The 26,119-nt window shown below is 32.2% G+C and overlaps 1 protein-coding gene across 1 annotated transcript in view; it reads left to right on the forward strand.

The window, feature by feature from the left end:
- The window catches only part of Glcci1 (glucocorticoid induced 1), an 84,784-nt gene that overhangs the window by 18,710 nt on the left and 39,955 nt on the right, over positions 1 to 26,119 (forward strand). The window contains exons 2-3 of the mRNA XM_048785986.1: positions 11,231 to 11,382; positions 24,049 to 24,135. Of these exons, the coding sequence (XP_048641943.1) occupies positions 11,362 to 11,382; positions 24,049 to 24,135 (108 nt within the window). The 5' untranslated portion in view covers positions 11,231 to 11,361. The remainder of the gene's footprint in view (positions 1 to 11,230; positions 11,383 to 24,048; positions 24,136 to 26,119) is intronic.

The following is a 26,119-nucleotide window of genomic DNA, read 5'->3' on the forward strand; positions in this document are numbered from 1 at the left end:
ACTCTATTTTTAAATTATTCTGTTATCATCTTCATACTTTTGTAATACTTGGATAAAACTTTTACAGATAATAAACTATATTGAATTTTGACTTACTATTCTACTGAATGTACAGAAAATGCTACATAATGTTAGAAACTTTCCATAATAATAAAATAGTAATATGTAGGTTAGTGTTACAAAGTGAAACTGCTAGAGAGAGAGGGAAAGAGGGAGGGAGATATTTTAGTAATATCCTCTACTAAAATAGTTAATTATTTTTCTATTTATTACTTTCTTCTTTTATCCTCATTAAATAATAGACTTTGAGGGGAATACTTTTTGACATCATGTTCTTGAGGGGAAGTTATTCCCTACTTTAAACATCAAAGAGTTTGGCCAATAATATTGGTTATTATACAATGTGATACATATAACTCATGCTGTAACCTTTGTTGTATCTGCATCTTATTATTTTTTAAATTAGGATCTAATAATTTGTCTCATTTGAGCAAAAATTTTATCCTGGTGCTTAAAGTGGAAATTAAGCATTTGAAAAGAAAAATTTCTGAGATGTTTAGTCCTCTGATTAAGATATATTTTCATTCCTTTGGTTTGCAACATGACTTTCCACTTCAATCACTTATTTTGATCATTATTACAAATTGTTGATACTTTGGGATTATTTAATATTTGAGCTCATTAATTATAATAGATTTTTGACAGTTAAAATTTCTAATAATAGAATTCATTAAAATGATGAGTTCTATTCTAGTGATTTCTTCTACTAATTATTTATTTCCCAAGGTTCCTTAAAGGACTGTCATTGTACCACCAGAAAAAAAATGAACTTAGAAAAAACTCTTCAGTGTCTCCTGTTATGTAAGTTTATATGAAGTTTCAGTGATGTATTCCAAATATCAGAGCTTTGTTTCGATTTGTTGTTTATTGTTCCAAAACTTATTACCAGGCCATCTTAGTGATGTTTTCTTTATAACCTTAGTATAAAAAGATTCTCTTGGGTTTTCTTTGAAAACAGGTTGAAGGTCTCCCTACAAATGCCTTCTCAATTTGTGTCATTTGACATAAGTTTTTGGGTGAGCTGCTGCCTAGACAGTCATGTCTAACTGACTGCCTGAGTACATTTTTTCCTTGGTGGACTTGAGGTTACAGTGTTGTGCTAGGCCTCATTTGGTCAGAAGCATGTTTGTTTCTCTTGTCAGCTTCTTGATTGTGTCCTTTGCAGATTTCTGCAAGGCAACCACATGGTCATTTCTGCATGTTTTCTAGATTACTTCTGTGGTAGGATTCCAGGTTTAGTTGATATTAGTATTTAGTATTTCAGATTAGTATTTCAGAATCCACTTACACTGAAAGAACTTAATTTTTGCCCTTTGATTTTATTTTAGATAGCCTATTGAGATTTAGCGTCCTTCCCATCTCTTATCTGATATCATTTCATTTTGGTGATTTTATTTTAGTGATTAATATGGTTTGTTACCCCAAAACTTATGGCGTAATTCATCAGTGTGGCAGTGTTGGAAGATGGGACCTAGTGAGAAATGTTTGCATCATAAGGGCTGTGGCCCTCAAGACTAAATTAATGCTGTCTCACATGAGTGAGAGACTGAATGAGTTCTTGCTCAGGAGCAACTGAATTAATTATCAGAGTGGAAATGGAAGGATACCCTCATGGTTATACAAAATTACATACAAGAGGAAGTGAGGGGAAAGGGGAAAAAAAAAGGGGGAGAAATGAATTACAGTAGATGGGGTAGGGAGAGAAGATGGGAGGGGAGGGGATGGAGGATAGTAGAGGATAGGAAAGGCAGCAGAATACAACAGACACTAGTATAGCAATATGTAAAACAGTGGATGTGTAACCGATGTGATGCTGCAATCTGTATACGGGGTAAAAATGGGAGTTCATAACCCACTTGAATCAAAGTGTGAAATATGATTTGTCAAGAACTATGTAATGTTTTGAACAACCAACAATAAAAATTAAAGAAAAATAAAATAAAAAAAAAACCAAAGAAGCAGAAAAGGGGGGAAAAATCAGACCATAAAATATACGATTTTCAAAACAAAACAAAACAAAATAATCAGAGTGGGTTGTTCTAAAGCAGGGTTAGTGTTACCCTTTTGCCTCTTTTGTGCATGCCCGCTTGCCCTCTGCCTTGAAAACCTCACCAGAAATTGAGCAGATTTTGTTATCATTCTAGTGTTTAAGTACATTGTTCTTGTGAACTTCTCAACCTTTACAATTATGAGCCTAAATAAACCACTTTTCTTTATAAATCACCCAGTCTCAGGTATTCTACTATAGTAACAAAATAGATGGTACACATATGTGGCTGATTTCATCATTTTATATACCTAGGGGAAAAACCAATAGACTAATGGTGAAGTGCCCAGAGTATGCTGACTTTGGAAAACAAAATCTAGTAGTTATTCTATTAGAGGGTCAATATTATTGTACGATAGATTAGGTGGAGAGATAAAGCAGTCTTTTTTCCCACATTTTATTCTCTGTTATCCAGTTCTTAATTTTTTTTTTTTGAAATTTGTTTTGAAAACATTCTTTGTAACTGTGAGGCAAGGAGGAAATTACTCATACTGTTGGTAGTGATAATTCACAACTATATCTTTCAAGATAGTAACTTTCCTTATAGAAGTACTAAAGCAACCTTATTAACAAAATAGAGTTTTAGAAATTTATGCTTAATCTCAGTGAACCAGTGGCAGGAAAATTGTACTTAAGTTTTATTTGTATGCAAAATGCCCTATATGAGTGAGTGGGTCTTTTTCAAAAAAAGCTTTTTTTCATCTTTCTAGTGTTCATAAGCATATGCTGCCTTAGAGTGCTCTGTACTTAGGTTTGAAAGTTCTTATTACCATGGCCAGCACTTAGTTAAGTTTAATAGATGTTTAAATTTAGTAGATCTAGATGTTTAGCTGCTAGTTGCAAATATCAAAGATGTCAAAGAATTGGTTGACTTTTTTTTTTTCCAACAAGATATTTTCTTGAGTGCTGTAGTCAAAATTTTAAGGCCTCTTAAATTTATTGTCAAAAAAGGATTTTTTGTGTTGAGCATTTAGATTCTAAAGATCTAGTCTCAAAACTCCAGACTTTGGTTCTTAAGCTTTTTTAGTAGCATTTGAATCACCTGAGATGCTTATTAAAAATTCACATTTCTTGGTTTCACCACCAGCGTCTTATTTCATTGATGAGAAATTAAGCCTAGAAATCAACATTTTTAAAAAAATGTCTCATACTTTGAGAAACATGACTTTCAGCTCTCAGTAGTTCTCAAACCTGATGAGGCATCAAATCTGCCTGATTTGCTTTTAAAAATTGTGAATTCTTACTTCTTCCCTATTACTATTTAATCAGAATCTCTGGAATGGAGCCCCCAGTAACTTGAATTTTTTAATAAGATGTCTGGTAGTCCTTTTATAGAAAACCACATCACAGTATCCCATTCTTGAGACCCGTTGCATAATTATTTCACTATGAATTGTGTGAGGAGGGCCTATTACCTTTTTTTTTAGGATCTAATTTCTGGGTGAAATATTAACTGTTTCTGTTACTTCTCAGACATGCCCATATGTTGACATTGTGGGGCTTTAAAAGGATTACTTATTTCTAAAGACATTCTTTAACATTTTTCTTTTCAGTACTAGGTAAATTGCACATACATATGATATATGTGTGTGCATGTGTCTACTATAGGACCTATTGACTTGTTTTCATTTTGAACTTGTGATTCAAAATTAGCTTATGGACTTGATTATTTATGCTCTGTTGACTATCATGAAATAAAATGTTTTCACATACTTTAAGAGTCTTACTTCAAGACAAAATGTCTTTTTATATATTGTACTGTTCAGTAGTATTATTAGTACAATATTTTACATAAAAGCCAGTTATTAATATAAATTCTGTGTAGTAAAAACTAGAAAAAATGATACTAGTACCTAGTTATCTGAAGTAACTTGCTGAACTATACAGTGTTCCACAATTAGGATTCTTTACAATTGTGATCCATGGTAGTTTTTTTTTTTTTTTCAAAATATATTTTTTTACTTGTAGTTGGACACAATACATTTATTTTATTTATATCTTTGTGGTTCTGAGGATCAAACCCAGGGCCTTACACATTCTGGACGAGTGTTCTACCATTGAGCCACAACCCCAGCCCCTCCATGGTAGTTTTTGAATAAAGTACAAAGCAATTCCCATTGATGATGTTGGGACAGCTAATTTTTGTGGAGTTATAGTCCTTGTAGAGTAGTTGGATATCTCCTCAAAGGTTTAAATAAATTATTTAAATTTTAATTTTATGTATGTTTTACATGTATAATCAGTGTAAGTGGAAAGCTTTGGATAGGTAATCGTGAATTGACTAAGAGCTAACTACAGAGAAATGACATTTTTTTTTAATTGCTTATACAGATGGAACATGGGATAACAAGGTTGGAGTTTATTAAAGTTCAAGGAAAGAATGTGAGTGCTTTGCTTATTGTATGGCTTACATTATATACAGCTACATTGTGGCACTCAACAACATTGCATCCTCTTTACCAGTTAGTAATTGTAATTTGGAGGGTATGGTGGTTTGTACTTATTAACCTGTAGCTCAAGATCTTAAAATTTCTAACATCTTTTTTGAGGGTCTTGGAGATTCCACTTAATTTTGTTAACTTTCTGCTGGATATTAGCTTCTTAAAATATCAAATTTTTAGCTGAGTGCAGTGGTGCATGCTTATAATCCCAGTGACTTGGGAGGTTGAGGTGGGAGAATCACAAGTTCAAGGCCAGCTTGGGCAACTTAGTAAGATCCTGTCTCAAAAAAATAAAAAATCACTGGGGATGTAGCTCAGTGTAAAACACTCCTGGGTTCAACCCCAGTATTAAAAAAAAAAAGAAAGAAAAAAAATAACATTTTTCAAGCTCACCAATCAGTCTTCAGTAATTGCTACTGAATTGTTTTGGAAACAAATTAATTAGCTACATTTACTCAGGCAGTTAGATTTTAAGGTTTTTTGATTTGTTTGTCTGCACAGTGAATGGCTTGCTATTCAGATTCAGAGTCATTCTGTAAGAATTCCTGTTTTTATCCTGTTTTACTGTTAGTACTATAACAGCCACTTTTCCAACTGGCTTCTAGAGACCAAGAATTATTTTGAATAGTCTTTAGTATGTACCTCAGAGAAGTCCCAAGTCTACTATCTGATTTTGCTTTCTGAAGGAAGGGGAGGCAAAGCACAACTAGTAGATGAATGTAATAGAGGAGCCATTTTTATAGACCTACTGTTAATAGTCATTTTCTGGTACTAACAATCATGGTAGTACTGGGACTTGGAAAAGGGGTTTTGACTGTTTCGAAAAAGGTGCATTTTTTAAACTGTCATATTTACTTATTTTATATAATAATCTGTGTTTTATCCTCAAATATTTATGGGATAGAGATTAGCAACCAGAGTGCTATGTGGCATGCCTAGACTCTTTACTATTCCTTGAGAGTTTTCCTTCTTATAGAGCATCATTCTTGCTATCTGCTGCCTAGGTTTTTGTTTTGTTTTGTTTTGTTTTTGCCTTGCTTGCCTTCTGTTCCTCATTGGTGTATATATGCCTCACATACACTATTTTATATAGAGTTAAAATATATATATCATATCTCTCCCAACCAGAATGTAAACTCTTTGAGGACAGGAAGAGTCAGAAACTTATTTTGCAATACCCCTTCATATGTGGAATAGTATTTCCATATAAGTAGATACTGAGCAAGTTTTGTTTAGTAATATTGACTACCTGATTTCACCATCCATAAAAGTACTATTTTCCTGATGCATGGTTTACCATAAGCAATGATGATATGTATTTGTTTAATTGATTTTCTTTCATTCTTTAGTATGTATGACTGATAATGCATTTTAGCAAATTTATTAAGTTATTCAAGTTATTGTAAAGTAATCCAAAGTTTCACATTACTAATGTGGATTTCTGGTTGATATGATGTCTTGTTTGAGCTACTTGAGTTAGGGTAATTTTGTATTAATTAGTAGAGAAATAGTATTTCCATGCAACTCAGAAGTTAGGTAAATATTGTAATCATATCTGTCATAATGAAATAAACAATTTATTGTGTTGTATGTATAAATAATGCAAAACCAGTATTGAATTTCATTAGTGTACTGAAATGGTAAAATCTGAATTGCTAATAAATAATACTAGAAGTAAAATAAATAAAGATTTATGGGTATATATTCTTAGATGTTAAGGCAGTCAAAAACTAACTCACTGGTAGTTTGGATAATATGAATATGTCAGTTTGTTGAAACAGAATTGAGTTTCTGATAGATCTTTGGATAAATTTAAGGTACTAGTGGTATTTGATAAACGGGGCTATTACGGCAAATTATATCTTGGAATCCGAGTGCGCTGATTGTCAGTTTTTAAATTAATTCAGAATTTCTACTCTTTAAATAATTTACAAGGAAATTCCTAACTGCTCCACATCTTTGAAGTTTTCCTGGCATATGGAATGGTGAGAATCTTTCTTTTAAAGTTTGCAGTATATAGCGTTTCACGTACAGTCAGTCATGCATTGCTTAATAATAGGGACATAGTCTAAGAAATGCATTGTTAAGTGATTAGGCAATTTCATTCTTGTGTGAACATAATAGAGTGTACTTAGACAAATCTAGATGTTATAGGTTGGTCATTTGACATGTCCTCTTGATGCCATTAAGGGAAAAAGTAAACATGAAATGTATAAGCCTGCTGATGAAATGACATATTTTTTATACTTCACTTTTTTAAAAAAACAAGTAAAGACATACACTCTAAAATAGTAACAATAGAATAGTAAATACGTAAACAAGTAACAGTAGTTTATTATTATTATCAAGTACATGTACTGTTCACAATTGTATGTGCTATAGTTTTATCTGACTAGTTGTGCACTAGGTTTATTTATATTAACCATATCTACAAACATGAGCAAAGCATTGCACTCCTATATATTATGATGGCAACAAAGTCTCTAGTTCACAGGAATTTTTCAGCTTCATTTTAATCCTATGGGACCGCAATCATATAGTAGTCCAAAATTGAAGGATAGTTGGTTTGTTACTGTGTGTCTGCCTTATGTATTTTTAAGTTTTTAAAATGATGACTGGTAGAGTGAAGTTTTTAACAAGATGTGAATACTGTGCTGTCCTTATTCTTTCTTTTTAATATTTTCTTCCTATTAGTAATGATGTATGGAACTTGTCTACATATTCTTATGCAATTAAGAACTGAGATTATAGTTACAGAATTAGAAAAAGCCAGATGGCCAATCTCCCGATTGAATTTGGTTCTCAATTTCAGGTGCCTTAGCCTAATAGTTGTCATATTGAGGTGAGAAGGATACCCATTGAGACACATGAAACAAATAGAATTTCTCTATTTTTTTAAAAAAAATCATACATATACATTTATATTTTATTTCGGAATATGCATAATGTATTAGTAATAACATACATATCCAGTTGTAAATAAATAGCTACACTTATTACTGCCTGTCTACATAGTTACCAGTAGGGATACTTAATCAAAAAAACTTTAAAAGACCATAGTTCTAACAAAGTACCTACCTACTGATAGACACCAAAGGGAGAACATATGCTTTTTAAAAAATGATACACAGACATCTAAAGATTTAAAATATAATCAAAGAAAAAGTAGTGAAATACAGATAAGAATATTGTATTATACAGGCCAATGGGCTCATTTATAGATTGATTGTTCAGATATTTAATTCATCATAAAATAAAAATTATCCCTGTTTTTACTTGCCAAATTGAGTTTTAATGACAAATAAACTGCAATTTTTCAAATAGTTTTGAGCAATTTAAAGTATATGCACAAGTTTTCACATGTAATGGTTTTTCCTTTTTTGTTCATAGCTGACATTTAGATCTGTCTTTTTTAAAAATTGGCAATTGCTATAAATGTTGTCTTTCAAGGGACAATTTGTTTTTGCCTTTTGTGTCTTTTGGGTGGAAGGAATACAAAATAACTTTAATTTTAAATAAGTCATCATAAATCAGATTATTTTCAGTGTTCCTCAAATTAGTAGATACTGCTTTTACAACCAGGAAACATTTAAAAGAATAGAAATACCTCCTAGTAGAACTAAAGATAAGTTCCATATCTTCCAAGTTACCTATGAGAATGGTGTAAGGAGAAGGGAGAAGGAACAACAATAAAACAGAAAACAAGTAGCAAGGAAGCAGTACAAAATAGGGGGGAAATTATATAACAAGTTAAATGAAGCATGTTACAACAATAAATGTAAATAGGATAAACTTACCTTTTACAACAAAAAGGCTCACTAAAGTATACCTACTGTATGTAAGAAATACACATAAAAGTTATGATGCAAAGAACTTGAAAATGAAAAGATGGGGAATATTCAGAGCAAATTAGAGCAAAGAAAACAGAAGGGAGTCAATATTTAGTTTGACAAAATTTAAAAGTAAAAATTAATAAATGGGTCATATTATAATTATTATACATGTAAGCCATAATGATGATGTCAAGAATTTATAAGTACCAAATTATTAAGATCTAAAATATGTCAAAAAATATTCAAGAAATAAAGAACTTTTAGAACTCAGTAGAAGTTTACAGATTTTAGACTATTTTTCTAGGTGACAGATTAAGCTTCATTCTATATTCTGAACTTTAATTTAATTGATATATAAGACAAATAACTCCATATTCTGTGAACAAAATACATCTTTTCCATTACTCATGAAACATTTATGAAAATGAGCTAATTAATAAAGATAAGGAGGAAATGATACAATACCTTTGTTTTGTTTATTTATTTTTATGTGATGCTGAGGATCGAACCCAGTGTCTCACATGTACTAGGCAAGCGCTCTACCACTGAGCTATAATCCTGGCCTGGAAATTTGATAATTTTCAGATTTTTCTCTAACAACTCTTGGGTCAAAGAAGAAATCAGAACTGCATTTCTAAGATATTATCTAGATAATATGATAACATTAGAGTAGACTTTTTATTTTTATTTTTATTTTTTTAGATGTCAATGGACCTTTATTTTGTTTACTTATTTATATACAGTGCTGAGAATTGAATCTGGTGCTTCACATGTTTGAGGCAAGCACTCTACCACTGAGCTACAACTCCAGCCCTGCTGTATTTTATTTTTTATTCTGATGGACTGTGTGTGTTTTGGTTTCAGGAAGATAGTTTGAGTAAAGCATTGAATTTGAAATGTTTTCTGACCCTCTCTAATATACAAAGTACTTTGTTATATGTGAGATAGAACTAGAATTGGAGCCTTGGAAACTTATAATCCATTGGACTTTATTATAGTAAATTATTTGGGATGAACATATGGAAAATCCTCAGTCATTTCTTTATGGGTTTAGTGTTCTGTGTGATGATTTTAATTTTCAACAGAGATGATTATAGTACTCATGAGGAAGAAAAGAAATAGATTATTAGGGCAGATTGATTCAATTGTATAAAATTCCCGGAGATCTTGGTTCTTTTTTAACTCTATCCCCTTTTAACAGCCCCAGTTCATGGGATAATTCAACTTCTTTGTGCTTCAAACTCTGTATCTATAAGAATTAAGATACATAGTTCTTTATACATGTTATTTTGAGGTAGCTGTGAATCAATTTGTTAAGTAAATATTAAACATCATCTCCTTTTTGGTCTGCAGTATCTGAAACTATGCTCTGGTGGGGGAGAGAGAAAAGCTTAGGGTGCCATGAAAACAGAGGGAAGTGAGTATATCTTGAACGGAGAAGGAAGGAGAAGCAATGTAACATTTGAGCAGATCTTGAAGATTAATAACAGTTTATCTAGTGAACAAGGAAGGGGAGAGAGCTCTAGGTTCATGAAATAGAAGATCCAGAGGCAGAAACTGCATTTTATTTTTGGAAAAATAGAAGTCTTTCATGTGACACTAAGCATGGGCTTATGGAGGAGTAGCAAAATATTAAGCTTTTTATCATATTGAAGAATATGGTTCTTTTTTTTTTTTTTTTTTTTATAANATAGACCAAGAAGGGGAATAGCTGGGTCAAATGGTGGCTCCATTCCCAGCTTTCCAAGAAATCTCCATACTGCTTTCCAAATTGGCTGCACCAATCTGCAGTCCCACCAGCAATGTACAAGTGTACCCTTTTCCCCACATCCTCGCCATCACTTGTTGTTGTTTGACTTCCTAATGGCTGCCAATCTTACTGGAGTGAGATGGTATCTTAGAGTGGTTTTGAGAGAAATGCAAAAGAATATGGTTCTTAAAGGCAAAAACCATGGGGCTTTTTAAGATTTATAGTGACGCAGCCACTTCAATGTCTATAGCAACTCAGTTCGCAATAGCCAAGCTATGGAACTAACGTAGATGCCCTACAACAGATGAACGGATAAAGAAAATGTGGTATATATACACAGTGGTGTATTATTCAGCCATAAAGAAGAATGAAATTATGGCATTTGCTGGTAAATGGATGGAACTGGAGCCTCTCATGCTGAGTTAAATAAGCCAGTCCCAAAGAAATCAAAGGCAGAATGTTCTTTCAGATATGTGGATGCTAACCCACAACAAGGGAGGGGAAGATTAGAAGTTCATTAGACTAGACAAATGGAAACGAAGGGAAGGGAGTGGGGATGGGAATAGAAAAGATGGTGGAATGATTGGACATATTTTTCCTATCCTATATGTGAATACATGACCAATGTAACTCTGCATCACGTACAACCACAATAACGGGATCGTAATTGGAACAAGTTGAACTTTATGTATGTATAAAATGTCAAAATACACTCTACCATCATGTATAGCTAGAAAGAACAAATTTTAAAAAAATATTTGGTTGAACTGGATGCAGAAACAGCAGTTAGAAAACTGGCAGTTGATATGACAGAGTCTAAAAGTAAAGGCAGTAGAGATGACAAGTAGATTTTATTACATCTCTAAAATGGATGGGCTTCTGAGGATGGGCCAGAAACCCTGAAAGTACATGCAAGATTTGTTAAATGGAATGTGTTTTTCTTGGGAGAAGATCTGTGAATTTTATTAGATCAGACAATAGGGTTATTTGGGTAAATGTATATATTATAGGGCAAATTGATTTAATGACATTTACAAACTAAAGTTTAAATAATCAAAAAATGTACTCTAAAATCTATTTTTTTTTTCACTTTTTATAGTGGACAGACCAAAATCTCAACAAGTTCGAACCTCTAGTACAATAAGGCGAACCTCTTCTTTGGATACGATAACAGGACCTTACCTCACAGGACAGTGGCCACGGGATCCTCATGTTCACTACCCTTCGTGTATGAAAGATAAAGCTACTCAGGTAAAGTACTCAGCTTTATTACCCTACAGTTTATCTGTTTTGATCATACTAAAGAAAATGGAATGTAATTAAATTTTCCTGAATTTGAAATATGTCTAATAAAAAAATCCATTACTATAAATGAACTGTATAGTAATTTTTTGTCATGTGGATTTTAGAAGTTTTAAGCGCATTTAATATTTAATAAATAACATTAGTCTATCATTTTAGAGACTTACGTTGTAGTTGGTTTTTGTTTGTTTGTTTGTTAAATATGGTTCTGGGGATCGAACCCAGTGCCTCGTTTATGCTAGGCAAGTGCTCTATCATTGAGCCACAACCACAACCTATGTTGAAAATATAAGCTTTTTTTGTTTGTTTTGTTTTGTTTGTACTGGACATTGAACTCAGGGGCCCTCAACCACTGAGCCACATCCACAGCCCTATTTTGTATTTTATCTAGAGACAAGGTCTCACTGAGTTGCTCAGCATCTTGCTTTTGCTGAGACTGCCTTTGAACTCATGATCCTCCTGGCTCAGCCTCCCAAGCTGCTGGGATTACAGGCATGTGCTAAAATATAAGTAGTTTTTGAAGAAATTTTTATATAGTTCTTGAAAATAATTTATAGATAATTAACACAGGGCTAAATGATTTAAATTGAAGGTTGTTTCCTTTCCCTGTTGTTCACATTTTTCATGTGGAAGACTTTCTAAGCTTTCAATTTGAAACAATTCCTCACATGACAGAAAAAAAAATCTGAAAATATCTTTATTTATGATTATCTGAGTTGTTGACCATATCTTCATCAGCATTTATAGACATTATGAAGAAGATTACAAAAAAAGTGGTCAGTAGACTTGACCTGCAGTATAATTAGGAAGATAAAATATAAATTTATAAAAGTTGATAATAGAAGATATTACATTATTAGATGAATGAGGCATGTAAACATGAGGGCATTTAAAAGAATGAGTACATTTTGGGCTTTATAGATTAAAAAATAGAAGGACTAGAGTTTCATGTCTGAAGAATGGGGAAAAATGGAGAATTTTGAACATGATCATTGAAAACCTTGCTTCTTAATTTTTGTCATTTTTTAAGGCAAGCTTGAAACTGAAATTAGCTGCTGCTTAATCATCCATCCCATCAGTTCTACCTTTGTAAATGTTTTATATTACTAGCCTTTTGCTTTCCTCTCTTCTTTTAGTAAAGAAAAGAACAAATTTTATGTGGAAAGCAGTAGGATTCTTAAGTAGAAATAATTATTAAAACTTAATATGGGTCTAAACATTTAGTGAGAGATCTAGACCCAAATGATTGAGAACCATCCCTCCAGAGGAGTTGGAGTTACAGATCCAATAAGTGCAGACATAGAGGATAAAGAAAGTCCAGTGGCCAAGAACTTTGTTTTTGGAAAGGCACATAGAGGAAAGAACTAATTTATTCACTTAGAAGCACTAAGACAGAGGAGAGAATTAACATTTATTAACTATGTTCCATAGTTTGTTTTATAGTCCATGTTTCATTTAATTCTTATAAAGAATATTACAACATTATTCAGCTGGGAAAGCAGAAACTCAGGGAAGTTAAATGACTTATTTGGGATCATAAAGCTAGAAAGTTTTAACTCATTTCTAACATGCAATAACTGACCCTACTAAAAATGGTAGCTATTTTTATTAGATGACATAATAATAATAACAACAACAATTAGAGGAGGGGGAATGAGATGGGGAGATACTGGGGAATTGATGACCAAATTATATTGTTCTGTTAATGTGTAAATATGTAACTATGAATCCTGCTATTATATATAATTGTAATGCACCAATTAAAAGTAATAAAAAAGAAAATATTTCATTGAACATAGCTTTGGCTGAAACAATAACTCAGAAACATTATCTTATTTACTCTTAAGAAATGAAAAAGAAAAAAAATCTAAGAGCAAAAGGCTTGTATAAAAACTAGTTAGTGTAGTCTTAGAAGCCAAAAGAGAAAACTGTTTTAGTTAAGAAAGGAAACACTGTTGACAGTATCAGATGCTAAAGAGAGGTCATAGAGAATAGAACTAAGGGATTAGGAGTACATTATCTTGCAAAATTCAATATTAGTGATATGGTAGAGTAGTATGCTCAGAGTACTTGGTAGATAAGAAGACAGATACAGTAGAAGAAAAGAGATCTGGATAGATTTCTTCTGCATATCTCTTTGTGCAGTGGCAATAATTAAATCTACCTTGAGATGTTGCATTATTAAATATAATATTTTAAAGTAAACATGGAAAATACTGTAAATACGTGTTGAGTTATTATAGACCAGCCTACTTATAACATTTGTGAAGTCTGTACCAAATATAAAGACCCCCATAGCACATGTGTATAAGTTAAATAAACTGTTGAATGTGTTTCATCTTCCCATTTTTGACAAATAAATCTTCATAGGGACCTGTAAGGTTTAAGTTGAGCACCATGGTACATGCCTATAAACCCAGAGACTTGGGATGCTGAGTAGGAAGATTTTAAGTGCAAGGCCAGCCTCCACAATTTAGCAAGACCTTGTCTCACAATAGAAAGTGTGTAACTCCGTGATAACACACTCCTAGGTTGAGTCCCCAACACTGCAAATAAATAAATAATAATAAAAGGTCAGGTTTGAACTAAGAATTCTTGGACTCTTCAGTTATATGCCAGAATGTGTCTACATGGGCCAAATCCATCTAACCTCTGAGCCTAAACACCATTCTGTTCCTATGTCATACTCTATTCTTACTTTGAGGTGGCTTTACACACAGTTCTGGAACCTTCCTACCTCCAAGTGCTCACAGTCAAGGTCCTTCCATACCATTTTAGGAAGTGAGACCTAGGGGATAGATCCTTGCAGATCCTAGAAGTCAAACTTCCATTGTATGGACATGGAATTCCTGGTTCTAGATAGACCCAGAGCATACATGATCTGTAGCAGGGCATTAATTCATGGTGTGCATGTCCTTTGACCCCAACTTCTCTTCACCTCTTGGGGAGGAATATGACTGGAAGAGGGCCAGAATAATTCCCCCTAAATCTTGAGGTTCAGGATGAGGACTTGTCTTGCCTGGTTCTGTATTAGGTCATCTATTTGAGAAACTTGTTATTGAAAAAAAGGGAAAAATAAGCCTCATTTTTTAGATGTGGAACCTGAGGCTTAGAAAAGTTAGGTAATTTAAGTAGCTAGTTAAGTTTGAAGAGCTCTGAACCCAGATTATGTTGATTTCAAAGTGTTTACCTTTTCTCTAGTTCCGCACTGCCTCTCATAGAAAACCACTAATAGATAAGCAGCATTTAAACTAGCACTTGCCTCACAAGCAGTATCTTTCCCCCAAGCATCTATTAGTTTAATTGAAGATTCAGAAGGTGAACATATGAGCTGCTTTTTATGGCCACATTTATTCCTCCTGGATTAATTTCTGAACTTTTAGGGAGTGAATAAGTAATTTTCTGTTATTTGGTGGAAAGGTGGTAGTTTGCCCAATTTACTACAGATATTCAACACCTGGGCTGCCTGCCCTTGGATGAGGGGTGTCTCCAGCATCTTCTTTCTTTTATAGTTATGTTTTAACTACTATAATTGTTTAGGGCTAGACGTAAAATTCTTCATCCTCTTTTAAGTAAAACATGTTTATTGTATAAAACATATATATATGTATTATAAAACATATGTGTATGTTTATATATATATGATTAAATTAAAGCTATTTAACATGTGCCTCATCTCACCTATTTTTTTATGAGAATACTTCAAATCTACTCTCCTAGCAATTTTCAAATACAGTCATATATCACTTAGTTGGGAATACATTCAGAGAGATGCATCCTTAGTTGATTTCATAATTACACATCCATAGCAGAGTTCCTTTCATGCACCTAGTTGGCATAGGTCAATCACCTACTGTGGCCTCTTTTTTACCATATATATATATATATATATATAGATAGATAGATAGATAGATATAGATAGTAGATGAACACAATACCTTTATTTTATTTATTTATGTGGTGCTGAGCATCAAACCCAGTGCCTCACACATGCTAGGCAAGCGCTCTGCCACTTAGCTACAACTCCAGCCCTCAGTGTGGCCTCTTGATGAAGATACACTTAAATACTGTGTGAGGCTGCTTCTGACATAGGACAGCATACTGTTTTTCAAGTGGAAGAGTATACTCTACAATGAAAAATACAGCATAGGAAATACATAAATAAGTAGCAATCATTTATTATCATGATAAAATAGTATGTAATGTATATATATATCAATATGTACTATAATTTTATACAAATGGCAATAGGTTTTTTAATGAAATAGGTTTGTTTTTATCAGCAGCATCACAAGTAGTTGAATAATGTGCTATGATGTTAAGAGGGCTCTGATAAGATGATAGGAATTTTTTCAGTTCCATTATAATAATATGGTATCCCTGTTGTATAGGTGCTTTATCAAAATGTTATGCAGTACTAAACTGTATTCAACATGCCATTATTAACTGCAGTCACGATGATATATAATAGATCTCTTGAAGCTGCTGTTCTTGTCTTTACTGAAATTTTGTGTCCTTTGACTAACATCTCCTTTATCCCTTCCCCATCTTCTGGTTACCACAATTCTGCTCTGTTTCTATGAGTGAAATATTGTATATCTGGATAGAGTTTGGGGGTTATAAGTATGAATACATTCATCACAGTTTATCCTAATACACTTGTGCATTTTACCACATAACTCTTAACTTTAAAAATATAGAATATAAGTTTTTAAAAAACTGAACTCTTAAGATGTTTAGGCCTATTTCTTGCAACTTAATTTGAAATGAATAAAAAATAAGATAGATTAATGTATAGATTGATAAATATGTAATGAAGCAAATACAGAAAAATTATTATAAAGATAATTAAATGTTGGATTTACAGATATTCACTGAGTAGTTTTTGTTTTTACTTTTGCTCTTCTGGGGATCAAACCTAGGATCTTGGCATGCTAGGCAAGTGCTCTACCACTGAGCCATACCATTAGTTTTTTAACTGTTCTGTTGGAAGTTTTTCTTAAGAAAATGTTTTATTTTGTGTTTTTTTTTTTTTAATATATGGCCCACTGAATTAATTGCTGTCTCACCAGGCTTTAGTTTCCTTTTCTGTAAAGTCAAATTAATAATACATGACATTGTCACACATTCATTTTGAGGATAAAAAGATACAACTTCACACAGTTTTTAAGACCACTGAAGAAATAGGTTCTTGCCAGTTTGTTAGAATAATCTATCTTAGTAGAGGAAAAAAAATAAAAACCATTTGTAGAATTTGATGTTACTTTATTACTTTAGCCTTACAGATACAACCTTTTTAAAACAAAAGTTTACAGCAGCTCAGGAGGCTGAGGCAGGAGGATCTCAAGTTCAAAGCCAGTCTCAGAAGCTTAGCGAGGCACTTAGCAACTCAGCGAGATCCTGTCTCTAAATAAAATATAAAATAGGGCTGGGGATGTGGATCAGTGGTTAAGCACCCCTGAGTTCAGTCCTCTGTAGTCAAAAAAAAGTTTATCCACCAACTCTTTTAATTGTGATTAAGGTTACTAGAGTCAGACATTAGTAGTACCTCAGCCTTTTTCCCATATTGTGAAGTATAATCTATTCACAGATTTTTAGATTCTGTGTTTGAGTGTTTCTAAGTATGAAACTAATATTTTTATGAAGTGTAAAATGAGAAGGATCTATACAGCAATAAGCAGAGATGTTTCTTCTGATTTCCCAGGTACAGGCTCTTGACAACTGTTGGCATTCTGTCTTCTCTGTGCCCTTGAAACTGAGTTTGGCCATGAGACTTTAGGAATAAGCTTAAAAATCTGCTGCATTCCCTCTGACAAGGGATAATAATAGTGTTCACTCCTTCTCTATTAGATACATCTGGTTCACTACGTGACCATGAAAATCATAGCCTTCTTATCCATACATGTAATAAAAGCAGAAATTTAACCTTTGTAGTTCGAAGACATTCAGAGTTAAAAATTAAGTGGTTATATAATCTAGTCTATGCTGACTAACATGCAGAGTATAACTTTTTTTAGCCCTTTTGGAACATAGTGATATTTTTCTTAACTAAAATGTTAAAAGATTGAATATGGACATAAAATCAGTATCAAAATAGAATGAAAGAAAAAACTTAAGTACTAGAAATGAGCCCCTCCCCCGCCACAGTTTTGTCAGTCTCTTAATTTTATTTCAACTTTTTAAAAACAAAGTCTTAATAATTTATCATCCTATTCCATACTTGACTTTTACAGATCTTAATCTCTTTCTCATACAGTTGGAAGCATTTTTTTTCTGTGTGAGTAGTTCATCTAAAGCTATCCATGGAACAAACTACTACTACCTAAGTCTCAGCAAGTTCCTTCTGTGAAATGTCCATTAAACTAGAAAATTTTAGGATATTAACTCTTCTATAGCTAATTTCAATTAATATGGTGTATATATACACACACACACACACACACACACATATATGCAAGTGAATATATTCATTCTTACGAGAAAGCATTATCACCTTCTTTTTAAGCAAAGAGCTAAAATGCTTTAGATTTATATCCTAATAAAATGATGGATTCAATGCTTTTTACATATAATTTGAACAACAAAAAAGCTACTTGTCTAAACACAGAATTTCCATTTCAGACATCCCCAGCCCAGGTCAGCATTCTATCATAATATCTTGTGAAATCCCTGTGCTTTTATTTCTTTCAGGAATGCTTGGTGACATTTTTTATAGACCTTCCATAATTGTCTCAGAAGGTTTTTATTATTATTGTTATCAGTACTGGGGGTTGAACCCAGGGGCATTCTACCACTAGGCTATATCCTCAGTTCTCTCTATTTTTTCTTTTGAGACAAGTTCTTTGTTTTGAAATCATCGTGCCTCAGCCTGTTGAGTAGCTGGGATTATAGGTGTACAACACTGTTCCCAACTGCCTCAGGATGTTCTTAATTCAGGTAAATTAAAAGAATCAAAACTATTTTAGATTATGTATTTTGGGGTTTTATCTAATTTTGTTTTGAAAATAATACCTTTTGGTGGTAAAATAATCTATAAAATTTTAAAGGAAGGAGATGAATAATAGCTATTGACTCCCTGGATCTTGCCTTAAATGATCTTAAGAGGTTTTTGTTTGTTTGTTTGTTTTTAGGGGGGGTGGTGTATAGGTTTTAAGAAAGTTTCTACACCTATAGAAATAAATTATTTAAGCATATACACAGAGATGGAATCATACTTTATATTCTATCTCTAGCTTGCATTTTCCATTTGATGGATCACTGGCATCCCTCCTTATCATGACATGTAAATCCCTACCTCAGTATTCTTTTTTTTTCTATTTTAAAATTGTGGTAAAATACTCATAACATAAAATTTACCATCTTAACCATTTTTTTAACAATTTATTCTCTGGCTTTAAGTACATTCACATTGTTGTATGACTGTTACCACCATCCAACTCTTAACACTTTTCCATCTTCCTTAATTGAAACTTGGTATTCGTTAAACACTATCTCCCCATCCACTTTTCCCCTGGAGTCAGGTAACTACCATTCTACTTTCTGTCTCTATGAATTTAACTGCTCTGGAGCCTCATATTAGAAGAATCATACAGTATTTGTTTTTTTTGACTTGGCCTATCTCACTTAGTATAATGTTTTCAAGCTTTATCTTAGCATGTGTCAAAATTCCCTTTTTTAAGGCTCAGTAATATTCTATTATATGTACACATTACATTTTGTTCATTCATTTGTTAATGGACATTTGGGCAGTATTATTGTAAATAATTCTGCTACCAACATTTGTTTACGGAATCAATAGATTCTCTAATGTTTGGTCCATTTTCTCAAGTCCTTGCTTTTATTTCTCTTGGGTATCTACTCAGAAACAGAAGTGCTAGATCATATGGTAATTATGTTTACATTTCTGAGGAACCACTATACTATTTTATTCCAATAGCTGTACCATTCTGCATTCCTATTAGCAATGCACAGGGTTCCCTTTTTTCCTACAACCTTGCTAGCAGTTGTTATTTTCTGTTTTTGTTTATTTTTGTTTTATATATAGCCATCCTAATGGGTATAAAGTAAGTACCTTATTGTGATTTTGTTTGCATTTCCTAAATGTTGAGTGGTGGTGTTCATATGCATTTTAGCCATATGTATATTTTGTTGGTGAAATGTCTGTTTAAGTCCTTTGCCCATTTTCAAACTAGTTGGTTTTTATTACAGATTTTTTAGGAACTCTTTATATTAATTCTGATATTAATCCCATATAAAATAATGTGATTTGCACATTTTTTCCCATTCTGTAACCTTTTAATTCTTTTTATAATGTTATGATTTTTTAATTTTTGTAGAATCTTGATTTTTTTACCTTTTGTTGCTTGTTCTTTTGGTAGCATATTCAAGAAATAATTTCCAAATCCAGCATCATGGAGCTATCCCAGTGTTTCTTCTAAGAGTTTTGTGGTTTCTGCTTTTAAGTTTAGGTCTTTGATCCATTTGAGGTAATGTTTGTGAATTGTTATAAGGTAAGGATTCGGTTTCATTCTGTTGATTATAGGTAATCTAGCTTTTTCAGCACCATTTGTTGAAAAGGCTGTCCTTTTCCTTATTGAATGCTTCCGACACCCCTGTTGAAAATTAATTGACCATATATGTAAAGATTTATTTCTGAGCTCTCTGCTGTATTCCACTGGACATTATACACTCAGTTTTGCTATGAAGCATGTATATTTTACATACATCCAGCACATATGCTTATTTTACTACTGGTCTTGTTTTAATCAGGAGTGATCATTTAGGTAGGAAATTCCATTTTATCATTAAATATGTTGTTTTGACTCAACATATAATATGGCGAATTTCTTCAATAGATTCTCTAATGTTTGTTCCATGGTTATATTTCTGGAAAATGCTATTTGTTTATAGATGCTTGAAATATATATAGTGGCAAACAAAGTATTTGTTAATATTTATTATATTTGTTTAAATGAGACCTGAATTTTTTTCCTTTTCATGATGTAATCCTTAGGTTAGTGTTATACTTGCTTCATAAAAAGGGTTTGCAAGATTTCCTTCCTCTGTACTCTGGTATGGTGTAAATATCATCTGAATTGTCTGTCATTTGGATCTGAAAGAATTTTATCTATGAACTTAATAGCTTAGTATGTTTTTTGATTTTAGCTTTTTGAGAAAATCTTTTCAATTTCTTCCATGGTCTTGGTATATTTTAGTTGTATCAGAAAGAAATTTCAAAACTTGTATCATTTGAGCCAAGAGAAGGTAGGAGAATTGCTTGAACTCAGGAATTTGAGGCCATCCTGTGCAACATGGTGAAACCCGTATTTAAAAAATATATAAATAAATAAATAAACTTGTATTCTTCAAAGGGTGAGAAATAGGATGTTTAGATCTTAAATGTAATTCTTACATAGTTAAACTTCCCTTTCTCTTGGTAATGTTTTTCTTTGATATTTTATTGTTTAAAATAAAATTTTCAAGTCTCAACTATGAAATGTTGGCATGCCAAAATTACATAAAATTACATTTTGGTTAATTTTTCTTAATCTCATTAAGATTATAGTGTAGAGAGTTTTATGATCCTACCTCTCTGTCAGTGTTATTTGCTAAGATTCTGTTTTTAAGAAACTGATCTCAGTGGCTTAGGGATATACCTCAGTAGTTGAGTGCCAATCTAGAATGCATGAGGCCCTAGGTTTGATCCCCAGTACTGCAAAACAAACAAAGAAACCAGATCTGTAGTAAGTATTTAGCATTTGGCTTTAGCCAGCACTCAGTAAAGTAAAGTAACTCTGAACTAAACTATATGAATTGTTTGCTATTGAAATTGTATTAAAATATCTAGCCTTTTCCTTCATTTCTGAAAGAAGCTTGGTTGGGGAAGACTTTATCAAAGGAATAGATGATGTTCCTCAAATAGTAATAGATGAAAAAGAGAACTTTCGGTTTTACCAGTCTGATCAGAAACTCATTTCCTGACTGAAAGTCACTCTTGATACAGCTGTTTGGGTTTCCTGTGCCCTTTCTGAAGAGCTTACTGTTGCAATTTGTTTAAGTAGCAGCAATTGCTGAAACATTTTGGGGTGGGAGACTTCTTCATGAAATGGAAGCAAGTCTGAAGATGTGACCTGTATGAGCCTGTTAGATGGCATTTCAGGGACCTAAATTGTTATTTTATGGAGCTGGCTTCTGACAGTTGAATAAATGCATAGAAATTTATTACTATGCAAGATCACTTTGGGCTGGCGTTATAACTCAGTGGTGGAGTGCTTGCCTAGCACATGTGAGGCACCAGGTTTGATCCTTAGCACCACATAAAAATAATAAATAAAATAAAGGTATTGTGTCCTTCTATAACTAAAAATAAATAAATAAAATCACCTTTACTGTTTCTTTTATTCATTATCTGACAACAATAGAGAGGATTTTATAATTCTAGAGTTGAGCCATCCTTACCAAAGTAATATTGTTTCTGGTTGCTAAAGGAATATATTCAGCTATATTGAAGGAAAAACATTAATCCATGACAAAACTGTTAATATTTTATTCAGTGGTTTTAAATAGTTTAAAATTGCCAGAAACTCAAAAATTCTACTTACTGACCTCTAATAGTTAATGTGTTCCCTTGGTTCAAAATAAATGTTATGTAGTGAAGGACTTTTCCTCTTCTCCTGTAACCCATAATACTCAGTTCCTTTCCTTTACCTAAAACATTTTACTGGTAACAAGACTAATCTGTTCTCTTTCATCACTTTCCCATACCTTTGCCCCTCAGTTATCATTAGGTAAAATTGTGAAATAGGTCATATTTATTTGGGATAACCTTCTTTCTTAGATTTTTGACCTTTCTTGTCTGGTACATTAGTTCTCAACTAGTTATATCTCATAACCCATTAATGTTGAAAATCCTGTGATATAGTATTAAACAGCACTTACTGAGGAAGACTTATATATGTTAGAGATGATGTACTTTAAGAATTAAGATTAAGAATTAAGATCACAGAATTAAGATCACAGTTTAGAATTAGGTTATAGTTTAGGATATTTTCTGAAAATGGAGTTGACCTCTTAAGGTGTTAGTAACTTCTGTAAATGAATGATTGATATGGGAGCTATCTTCTTGGGAAATAGTATAAATGATCTTTTCTCTGTGTTGGTATTCTCAAAGCATTTGAGGGATAACTCCAATGCCTATTGCAATGAGAATTACACTAAATAATCCATGTTAAACATCTATAATGGTAATAGACACTGATAAATTTCAGTCACCTTTTTATTGTAATCTATAATATTTTACTGTTAGCAAGTTTAACCTTAATAATATTGCATTAAGTAGATAGAAAAAGTCATTATTTCTAGTATTAAAAATTGATAATATAATTCAAACATTAAGTTTAGACAGGGAGATAGTAGTATAGAAATGTTATAGGTAACTTCAGAGCATGAAAGGGCTCTGAAATTTGGTAATTTTTGTATTTGTTTAGCTAGCATTCAGTTATTACTGGTTTCATTTTGGAGTATCATTGCTTTTAAGAGATGGTAATTATTTTATAAGTTGCCCACAAGTTGTATGTAAAACTGATGGCTTTTTATTAAGAGCTTACATATTATGTAGATCCTCAAGTGCAGTGTCAGCAGTAATTTTTCCCATATATAATAAATTTTTTTAAAGAAATATATACTTACTGTGATAATTAGTACCATTGTCTGTCTTTCAAATAGAGGTTGTTATTTTATATAAATTTTATTTTATGTATTTTATGTAAATTTTACTTTACATAAATTTTCCTAACTTATATTACACCAAGTCTTCTCATATATTAAGGAAGGTATTTTAATTTTTTTATTTTTAATATAATTAATAAATTATCTTACCACTTTATGGCATTATTTGGGATTTAGTGTTTTTTATATATATATATATGAGTGGAGTACCTATTAAGGATTAAGTAATTGAAAATGATGTTATAATTAAGTGATTCTATTTTATCATAGAGCTTACCTTTTTAAAAAAGATGTATTCCATTTATAATCAGCTTATTTGGTTTATATTTATTCCTTTTCTCTGTTTATTCTATAGTAACTTTTTAATGTAAAGATGCCTGTTAGTTTTCCAAAAAGATAGTAATGCTAATACTCTCTTTGTCAGGTACAGGAAGAATAGAACAATCAGCCCTCTATCTGGCTAGAATATTTGTTATCTAAGTCATCTATACTATCATTGCTTCTGAAGGAGTTACATTCATGTTTTTGTCCATTATATTTAGTAGAAATACCATTTTGTATTTAGTTTGTCTCTTCTCTTTAAAAACACCAGTATGGAAATCTTCAGTTTTCTTTGATTTGGTAACTTTAATTTATTAATGGTATTGATGTGAGGATATCATATTTTTTAAACAAGATAACTTAGACTTCCTGAATCAGTTATGACTAATTCAGAATGTGACAATGTTTTAAACATTTTTTCCCCAGGATTTTGCTGTGTAGAGGATTTTAGTATAGCTTCCTAACCAGTACATACTAAAAATTTGAATTATATTGTAGTTGCTTGAGGTTAAGGAATAAAGACCAAATTCTTTTATTTTTTTATATTTTGTTTGTTTGTTTTTAAAGACACCTAGCTGTTGGGCAGAAGAAGGAGCAGAAAAGAGATCACATCAGCGTTCTGCATCATGGGGGAGTGCTGATCAACTAAAAGAGGTAAGTTATTTCTGTTTTTTGTCTATAGCCTATTTTGTCCTAGCAGATTATTTCGCTGTTTTTGAATATAATGGTACTTCTTTTATTTATCCTAACATTACCTCATTCAGAATTTAAGGGTTGAATTTGTGTTTTGTTGGACAAGAGTTTCCTTTAGTATCCTTTATGTCCTTTGTAAATATTTGTTCTGTATCCAGTTGTTATAGCTGTTCTAGAATGAAGTCTGATTTTATATAATAATATTATGTTTTGTTCATTTAGGTATTTTTTGTTCCTCCTTTACCTGCTTGTTTTTAAATTATGGCAACCAGAGATAGAGATCATAGGTTTGTACAGTGATGGATAGTGTTTATTGTTTCTGATACATTTTTTTTAATGACATCTAGCATACTGTTTCCCTTTGGGACCTAATAGTACAGTAGAAACCATATCTTTTTTTTAATTGGATTTAAAAAAAACATTTTTTTAAATTGTAGATGGACACAACACCTTTATTTTATTTATTCATTTTTATGTGGTGCTGAGGATCGAAACTGGTGTCTCATGCATGCTAGGCAAGCACTCTACCACTGAGCCCTTCATTGGATCATTTTAGTTATACATGACAGTAGAATCCATTTTGACATAATTATACAAGCATGGAATATATCTTGTTCTAATTCAGACCCCAGTACCTCTCCTTCCCCGTTTCTCTTCTCTCCCCTCCTCTTTTCCCTCTGTTGCTCTTTATTCCATTTACCCAGTTATTTTTTTTAATTAATTTTTTGTGAACGTATATGATGGTGAGATTCACTGTGGTATATTCATATCTTTTAGAATTATTTCTTATTATTCATTCCCTTATTATAAACAACCACAGATATAACTATGTATCTTTAATCTTATCTATCTACATTCTTATCTGTTTGTTTTTATTAAATTACAGAAACTTGGTGTGGAAATGTCATCTGTTCATCTCCTCTGTAAACACCCTTTTAAAAGATGGTTATCTAATATTTCTTAATGATCATTCTCAGCAAGGGGAACTCATTACTTTAAGAGAACCAGTTCAATTGTTTTAACTTATCTTGTTAAATGTGTTCTTTTATATGTTGCATGAGATATTATACTACTTAGTTTTTACTCTACCCTTTTGGATTCATAGGAAATCCATTTTAACTATTTGAAAGGCTAGCAATAATTCATTTTTTTTCCTTTAGGGTAAACATTGACATTACTATTGAATTTTTTTCATATTCATAGTTTCCAGATTTTTTATCATTTTCATATACCATAGGTTATCATTATCCATATCCCTCATATACTGTGGCATCTATATAATGTCTAGCAGCATGATTTTTTTTTTTTTTGTACCAGGGATTGAACCCAGGGGAACTTAACCACTGAGCCACATCTCCAGCCCTTTCTATTTTTTATTTTGAGACAGGATCTCACTGAGTTGCATGGGGCCTTACTGAGTTGCAGAGGGTGGTTTTGAATGTGTGGTTTTCCTGCTTCAGTCTCCTGAGCTACTGGGATTAAACGCATGCTCCACTGTGTCCCGCTATTAGCATGATTTTTGCCTGTGATTTTATTACATCTCTTTAGTAGCCTTTTGATGTTATGGATGTAAATCTGGATCTCCCATCTACCTGACACAGAAACACAATATGCACAAAATCAACAACAAAAAGGAAGCTGAGTCTAATATATCAAGACTAAAATAGTGCTACAAATTCATGCATAGACTATGAGTAAGACAACCATAAATGCACGTATAACTACCAAAACAAGTATTTCAGTGCTCTGGAAATTAATCAAAATAAATTGAGAAACTTTAAAACAAACAAACAAAGAAACCTACTGAACTTAAAGTAAGAATAGTACAAGCTTGTAGTATTCTAGTATTCTTGTCTAGTGCTACTTCTTTTCCATTCTTTCTCATCCCTGGCTCTATTGGTGACATTTCAACCAGAATGGGGTAGGCCTTGAAAACCAGAAGATT

The sequence above is a fragment of the Marmota marmota genome, unplaced genomic scaffold (genome assembly GCF_001458135.2).
Source record: "Marmota marmota marmota unplaced genomic scaffold, marMar, whole genome shotgun sequence".
NCBI lineage: Eukaryota > Metazoa > Chordata > Mammalia > Rodentia > Sciuridae > Marmota > Marmota marmota.